This window comes from Anopheles aquasalis, chromosome 2 (genome assembly GCF_943734665.1).
Source record: "Anopheles aquasalis chromosome 2, idAnoAquaMG_Q_19, whole genome shotgun sequence".
Taxonomy (NCBI): domain Eukaryota; kingdom Metazoa; phylum Arthropoda; class Insecta; order Diptera; family Culicidae; genus Anopheles; species Anopheles aquasalis.
Genome location: NC_064877.1, coordinates 6,682,501 through 6,690,000, shown reverse-complemented (window position 1 = coordinate 6,690,000; position 7,500 = coordinate 6,682,501). Strand labels below are relative to the sequence as shown.

Genomic DNA, 7,500 nt, shown 5'->3' with positions numbered 1-7,500 from the left:
TACCCCTCTTTCATTAGCCTCTAACTCAGGGAAACACTTTCAAGTCAAATCCCACACCACAAATTACTAAAGCACTACGTTTGGAGAAAAGCACGAAATAGGAAACGCCGCCGCTGTTGCTGCTAAAGCACCCATAGCAAACACGCGTCGCAAACGGTTCAACCGTTCGTTTTATAGTATTCCTGCTGGAAAATGAAATTGAGGGAAAGACCCATAATTACGGGTCACACAAATTTGCGCACGCATACCACGGCCACAGTGGTGCACTACATTCGATAGTAAATGATCAATCGATGGTGCTCGCTCGGCCACCAGTAGTAGAAATTACCGTTCCAATGACGTCGTTTCGTGTTTGTGCGCATCCACAACACAAACAATGGTCGGTGACCCTCGGCTTTTTATCCCTCTTTTTTCCCCTTTTGAGGAAGTAGGTTTGGAAAAAGTGAAAAGTGTCACAAATGAAGGGAAGAACAAATTTTAAAACAAAAAAAAAAGGCGCGTTAGCCAATCAATCATCGCCGGCACTTACGGTTTCGAAAAAAGTGTCCCCCGCAACGACGCGCCACAATTGTGCATTGTTGTCGGGCGCTTGGAATGCCACCGAAGCGTGTACAGACTACTCAGAATGGGAGTCGATCAGATGGCCTGCTGCGTGATTAGGAAAGAATGGAGTAGTGCAGCTTGTGCTGGTGTTATGGTCAACTGTGATGGCCCCTTCCGAACACCCCTTCCGAGAGTGTTTTTGGCCAGTGGCGAACGATCTGCTTTAAAAAGTGTACGGTTCTTTTTATTCTAGTGAGTTTTATCGCTTAGTTTAGAGCGCGTTCATTTGTTTTTCTGTTGCCTTACACCCTATTCTCTTGTGCTATATTATCGATATCTCACATCACGCATGAAACATGGCATCGTTTACCCACCCTTGCCTTGCTTGCTTGCTTGCACGAGCGATTCGTAGCTCCCTGTCGACCTCAGCTTCTCACCTTTCACCCTTATTTGACTTCTTTTGTACAGTAAAACAAAACCGCGTAGCGCCACCACCGGCAACGTCGTTTCAGTTGGAAATCTCTCGTATGATGCTAGCTACCCGTTCCTGGTACTGCTGCATATCGGTGTCGGAGAACACGGTCGACATTTGTTCGAACGTTTCGCGTAGAAATTCGTCGCGCTTTTGGCGCGTCCGCAGCATCCGATCGATTTCGCGCTTTATCCTCTGGCGCAAGCGGTTCTTCGCCTTTTCAATCGTCACCCGTATGTCTTCCTTGTTCTGCCGACGCCTACGGTTTAGCTCGGCGTTGCGTTGCCGCCGAGCCGCCTTCTGCTCGGGCGTTTCATTCTGGCGCTTGATGCGCTGCTGCAGCGTGTGCTTGGCCCGGGTGAGCGCCTTCACCGTTACCCGGCCCTCCACCGATGGGTGGAGCAGTGGCGATAGCTGATCGCTGCCTACTACGCTGGCAGCAGGGGTTGGTGTAGGTATAGTAACGGCCGCAGCAGCAGCTGCCGCGGCTATTGCTGCTGCCATTGACACTTCCGTTTGCTGCTGCTGCTTGCTGGATGCATGCCCCTTATCCTTCTTTTGCCTCGTCCTGCTACGGCCCTGAGCCGACGGATGATGTGTGGTGCTCTGGTGATGGTTCTGGTGCTGGTTTTGGTCAAAGATGTTGTGGTGTGATTGCCCTGGTTGGGACTGCGGTTGCTCCTGCTGCTGCTGTTGGTGTTGTTGTTGTTGTTGTTGTTGCTGCTCGTGATGATGCTTGGAACTGGCACTCTTCGGCTTGTGGGAAGTTCGCGGGAAGCTTTGGCCAACGGTGGTGGCCGACATTTGGTTGGCGTAGAAGGCATTCTTATCGTACTCGGCGTACGTATTGTAGGCGTGCTGGTGATAGAGGTTAAACTCCTCTATACTGAACGGGGGCGGAATTTCCATCGGTGCTGGATGCTCTTGTAGGTCCACTTGCAAATAGGAGTACGGAGGTTCCATAACAAGGAGCGCACGCTCTCTTCGGGGCTGCTGCCGTTCGCTGTCCTCGGTCGCTCGGTGCCAGCGGGCTATGGTCGCATTATCGCCAATCGCTGCCAAGAAGTGCAAAGGACACCCGGAACGCCGTGAGGGATAGTTTCTCGGAAAGCAGGACACCTAAAATCGAAGAAAAACAGCGAAACTCGGGGAGAACGCGTAAAAACAGAGGTGGTGTTATTATTGTTGGTGACGCCCATCAGCAAAAGAGAAAATTGCTTTCGCTTGAAATTATGCTGCTTGCAATGATTTGCTTGCACTTATTTGCGTAGTACTCGAGAGCATAGATTTGAATTAACCGTTATTTTTTATGTTAAATGCGTTCGAAAGATTAATGCGTTTTTCTTACTTACAAAATTATATTTTTCAGTGAAACAAGTCGACGAGAAGATGATGCTCAAACAACAAGCACAAGATACGGTTTTTTACTGCAGCAAGTGGCCGGAGTACACGGGTTAACGGGTGGAACCAGTAGAATTTAGGACAAACATTTTCCAGGTAAACTTAGGGTACAAATTTATCGTAAGGGCCAAATTACTGCGGCATGTTGCGGCATGCGGCAAAAGAAGAAAATCGGTGTGGGGTTTTGTGTCGTAAGAAAATATAGAGAATTAAGTAACTAACAACCTCCAAGTGTACAAAGTGATGATAGAATAGTTGTGTGAAACAGTTGGCAACGATCTAAGCAACACTGCCGTTTTAATGAAATAAAGAAAATAGATTATTCTCAAGTTCCTCAGGGAAATGCAAACAAGTCTTTTCAATAACTCAGTAACATCCAATATTACCTGTTTAGTTTTTGGATTAATTTTAATTGAATCCAGCTGAATGAACAACAACTTCTTGAGTGGCGAATCATTTCTTTCTCTGTTGCACCTTCACCAAAACATAAAGTATCATCCCCTCCTATAACATTGACTATTCATTTATTGTCGTAATTGATAGGAAAAAAAATAGTTGTATGGCATATCTATAGGCCCCTTTCTGCGTTATGGTATTACTCGTTTATGCTTTAACGCGCGTGTATTCGCTTTCGTTTCGTTTCGTGCTCTGTTTGAGCGGTGACCATGGTGTTTCTTCGTCGCTGCCTCCTTCGCCGCCGTCACGCGCGCGCCTATCTATTCTCCGTTTGATTTTGATCTCTTCTAAGCGTATGGTGATGATGCAGCAATGCGCAACTTTGCCTTCGATGTAGAAACCAATGATACAGACCGCGCGGTCTGGCACTCAGCTGATTCGCTCACAAATCCGAAACGGCGCGGGGTTAGTAACAAAGAATCGTATCCCGTCATGTGGTATATTCGACCGGACCGGTGCCGGTGGTTGCTGAGATTACAAAAAAATTAAAGGAAAAAAAAAACACTGGACTACTGCTGTGCGGGGCAGTAAAGAAGCAAAGATGGCGGTGAGTTGGCCAGTACTCTGAACACAAGAACAACACACTTCCAAGAGTGCTGAGTGAATGTGAGTAGTAGAGATGGAGGTGGTGCAGTAGTTGTAGTCGTTGTTTCAAGCTCTAAATCTCTAAATAGCACACAACAGCGACAGTCTGCTGGCAGGTGGGAGGGTATACTATCCCGTGAACTGCTGACTGTTGTTGCTGGTGCTGGTGCTACTCCTGACTGGGCTGGGTGGAACTAAACTGGCAGTTTGAGTAGGCTGTGGTTATGCTTGCTGCGTGTGCCTTTTTTGCTGCTGGAAAGCAAACTTGTGGATGTGGAACCCAAAATTCTAGATGAACACAACCTGTAACGATATTCCTGCCGGCCCTTCCCCGGGGGTGTACCTGCCATGTGTTTGACTGGGGCCTGTTCGTTCCGGTTGGACCTGCTTGCTTCTCCTCCATTCCTTTCCCTTCGCGCCCCCCCACCCCCCGTTCATTTTTGCGTTTTCTTTTTACATAAATAACTACAATTATTTGGCACATTCGTTGTTCGCTCACCGACCGACGACCGTACGTGTTCCGTACTTGCTCTGCAGACCTCTTCTTCTTCTGCTGCTGCTGATGCGGCTGCTGTTGCGTGTGTGTTTGTTTGTTTGTTTGTGTGTGTTTGATCTCTCCTCTTCTTTTTTATGTTTTACATGCATAAGATACGGGATTTTAGTTTTTTGAGGCAACTTGCGCACTCCTTGCTCTTCTCTCTCTTTCTCTCGGATTAGTGACTTCATTTGTTGCGCTCCAAGCGACGAACCTCGTTTAAACCACTGGCGGCTCAGTACCTAGGTCGACCCTGTAGGATTCGGGAAGAGAATGGGGCACGATCACGAAGAGAAACAGAAACAGAATCGATCAGCAAACAACAACAACAACAACGGGAACGGAAAGAGGAGACCCCGCGGTGGGGTTGCAAGTCCCTCCGGTTAACGGTTAGTGGTGTTCCAGCACTCTAGAAATTGTCTAAGTTTTATACACTTGTCTCTATAAATTAATACATGCTAAGTATAAAGGCGTGTTATATGTACAGTTCGTTGTGTGCGTTGGTGCCGTGACTAGAGAATGCGAATTCCGGGGCATCCGGAAGCCCAACACTTCCTGAAATCCGCGGAAAAAAGCGTCCTTTAAATTGCAAAGCTATTGCGCTGTTTGCGACGACATCGTGTTGTCGCCTTGTTGTGTTAATTGACGCCACGAAGGGTGATCGGTGCGTGCTTCATTAGCCGTTCAGTATTTACACAATTACTATCCTCTTCCTCTCCTCTTCCACTTTCCATCATCCTTTTAGTAAGTAATGCAAGGTAAAGGAGTTGCGTTGAGCATCTGCATACCAGCGTGGTACTGGTACTGGGATTGCTGGTCCATTTGGTTGGTAAGCGTTGATCGCTGTTGATCAGAATATCAAAGAGTTCGCTTTCGTTTACACGCCCTCCGCCCCTCCGGCCCTCCGGTCACCATTAGCAGGCTAAGGAACTCGGCTACAAGTATTTACAATCTGGACCTCTGACCTCCGCCTCACGATCCCACCCTCAAGGTGCTGATATGCTTCTTTGCTTGCGTTGCCTGCGTTTTGCGGGGCCATAGCTAGCTCACAATCACACGACGGTACGCCTGTCCGTTCACTGTCTGACTTTAGATTGCTTTTCATAACCGAAAATCGGGGCGCAGTAGCAACGGATAACAGCACAGTAACAGTGGGCCGACCACATGCCACGACGGACCAGCACGGCCAGCACCGTTGTTACCGTACGGGCGCGGATAAATAATATGCACCGGAGGTGGTTCTTCAATTTTATCAAACTCATACGGACCGAGCGCATCATTGTCGAACTCATCGAAATCGGTATAGAGCAGTGAGGAGGGGATCCACGAGGGACTGTTTGCGGTTTCGAGGGAAGGTTAGCGATAGTTACCAGAGTCCGTCCGTGGTAGCATGGTTACGGGAGAAGGTTTTTGCTGAAGTTAGTGACCTCTCACAAGCGATTAAACGATATTGTTATACGGGGTTGCAACGGCAAGAAGCCGGAAATTCACCGCAACACGATACTCACTCGTCACATGCATCGACGTTGACCGCACGGATCGCCCAGTCACGCAGTTCCACCGTTTTCCGCTTCTCGTTGTTCTCCACACTGAACACGCATCCGTTGAAGCTCTCGTTGTACCGATTGCCAGTGAACCGCTCGATATCTGGCACACCACCTGAAAAACAAGATCAAAAGCAGTTCGAGCGTGGTTAATACGACTGGTCCACTGGTCCATCGAAAGCCTTTGGGGCTACGTACCGATGTAGATGCTACCCGGAAGGTACATCATCTTCTTGCCAGTCGGCCGTGTCTCACCGTGCACGGTCAGCGAGTCCATCTGCAGGTGGAACTGATTGCCCTCGCGGCGAATCAACGCAACGTGCTGCTCACTATCGGCAATATACACGTCACTACGGATCGTCGATTCCTGCCCATCCATGCGCACCGTCAGCTCGACGTAACCGTCCTGGATCGCAAGCGCAATGTGATCGTTGCCGAGGTATTCCTCATCGTTCCGCTGACCGTACCACAGTAGCAGCCCATTGTCCTGGTACGCGCTGAACATGATCGCGATCTCGGTCGTCTGCTGATTCGGTCCCTTCTCCAGCGCCTGCGGACTAATCTCGACAAAGCCATTGCCATGGAACCGAGGGGCTACGATCGTGTTGAACTGGGTCTCGCATCTCAACCCGAGGTACCCGGCCGGACAGATGCAGGTGAAGTTAAGTCCACCACCGTGCGTCTGACAGACGCCACCGTTCTGGCAGGGTCGCTCCTCACGGCACACGTCCGGGAACGGCTGATTCGGGTCGCTACCCTCGGTATCCTCGTCGCCGCCGGAGACGCGCGGTGGTGCCACCGTCTCCGTGCCACAATGGTACACGTTGGCCGAATCGCGAATATCATCGATCATGTTGATCTTGTTGCCCGACGTTTCCAGCTGCAAAATGGCATGCGTTAGATCTTCGTTCAGTTCGCGAGAGGCGCGCTCGCGCCCTTACCTCGGCAATGCATCCTTCGAAACCACGCGTCACACCGAGCTCCTTGCTGATGACCAGCCGCTTATCGTAGCCACCGACGTACACCATCGTCTTCAGCTGCGTGGTGAGGCTACGGAACATGTCGCTGGTAACGATCGGTTCTTCGTCAACCTGCAGGAAACCGGATCCATTCCTTCCACGGCCAATCGACACCGAATACCAACGGCCCACCTCGATCGGTACAGTCGAGCGTAGTATCAGTGGTTTAATCTCTGCAACGATTAGTTGATTAGTGGCGATGTCCTGGTGCACCCACTGCTTGGTACTTACTGCCGGCCACCGTGTAGCGGAACTCAATGGTACCATCGTTCAGTATGATCGCCATGTAATCACCGTACGATTGCTCATTTTCGGCCGTATACACAACGATACCGTTCTCGAGCGAATCCGCCTTGAAGCGGAACCGGATGTTGCGTTTCGTTTGTAATTTTCTAAAGAGAAGCAAAGATAGAGAGGGAGATGAGCAGAACTGTTTCGGCAGGAGGCATAGGCTCGATGCTAACTCACTCGTAGGCCGCGTAGCTGCCATCCTTGAACGCGAGCGTGGCATCGGTGTAGTGCTCGGTGTACTGGCACCGATCGCCGGTCTTGTGCAGCGGACAGTAACACTCCGAGCCTCGGTCGGACTCCTCGCATCGGCCAACACCGCACGTATCGATCGAACAGCCGGCCCCTTCGGTCTCACAGTTCGCTCCGGTGTAACCCTCGTGGCACAAACACTTGTAACCGCGCACAGTCTGCGATTCCATGCACGTGCCAGCGCCATTGTTGCACGGATCTTCGGCACAGGTTTCGCATGCCGTCAGACCGACGGTCGTAATGGCATCCTGGTACAGCTGCACCTCCCGGCTGTTCACCTTCAGCTGGCTGATGCATCCGATGAAGCCTTCCGGTGACTCGATCGAACCGGCCGGGAGCGCGTCCAGGTTCGGTACGCCACCGACGAACAGGTTGCCGTCGAGATTGAGCCCGTGGAAGCGTAGA

The 7,500-nt window shown here is 50.4% G+C and overlaps 3 protein-coding genes across 21 annotated transcripts in view; 1 reads left to right on the top strand and 2 right to left on the bottom strand.

Moving 5' to 3' along the window:
* LOC126571381 (phenoloxidase-activating factor 2-like) overlaps window positions 1–60 on the bottom strand; it is a 2,083-nt gene extending 2,023 nt beyond the window's left edge. For all 3 annotated transcript variants that reach the window (XM_050229854.1, XM_050229852.1, XM_050229853.1), the window contains exon 1: window positions 4–60. The gene's annotated coding sequence lies outside the window, so the exon portion shown is untranslated. The remainder of the gene's footprint in view (window positions 1–3) is intronic.
* LOC126571395 (uncharacterized) overlaps window positions 1–2,721 on the top strand; it is a 6,775-nt gene extending 4,054 nt beyond the window's left edge. The window contains exon 6 of the transcript XR_007607888.1: window positions 2,385–2,721. The gene's annotated coding sequence lies outside the window, so the exon portion shown is untranslated. The remainder of the gene's footprint in view (window positions 1–2,384) is intronic.
* A 202-nt stretch (window positions 2,722–2,923) lies between these two features.
* The window catches only part of LOC126571351 (basement membrane-specific heparan sulfate proteoglycan core protein), an 88,207-nt gene continuing 83,630 nt past the window's right edge, over window positions 2,924–7,500 (bottom strand). For all 17 annotated transcript variants that reach the window (XM_050229766.1, XM_050229765.1, XM_050229767.1 and 14 more), the window contains 6 exons: window positions 7,024–7,500; window positions 6,787–6,947; window positions 6,478–6,728; window positions 5,735–6,416; window positions 5,501–5,651; window positions 2,924–4,245 (listed from right to left, as the gene is read on the bottom strand). The exon at window positions 7,024–7,500 is cut by the window's right edge and continues 449 nt beyond it. In XM_050229766.1, coding sequence (XP_050085723.1) covers window positions 4,212–4,245; window positions 5,501–5,651; window positions 5,735–6,416; window positions 6,478–6,728; window positions 6,787–6,947; window positions 7,024–7,500 — 1,756 coding nt within the window. In that variant the 3' untranslated portion in view covers window positions 2,924–4,211. The remainder of the gene's footprint in view (window positions 4,246–5,500; window positions 5,652–5,734; window positions 6,417–6,477; window positions 6,729–6,786; window positions 6,948–7,023) is intronic.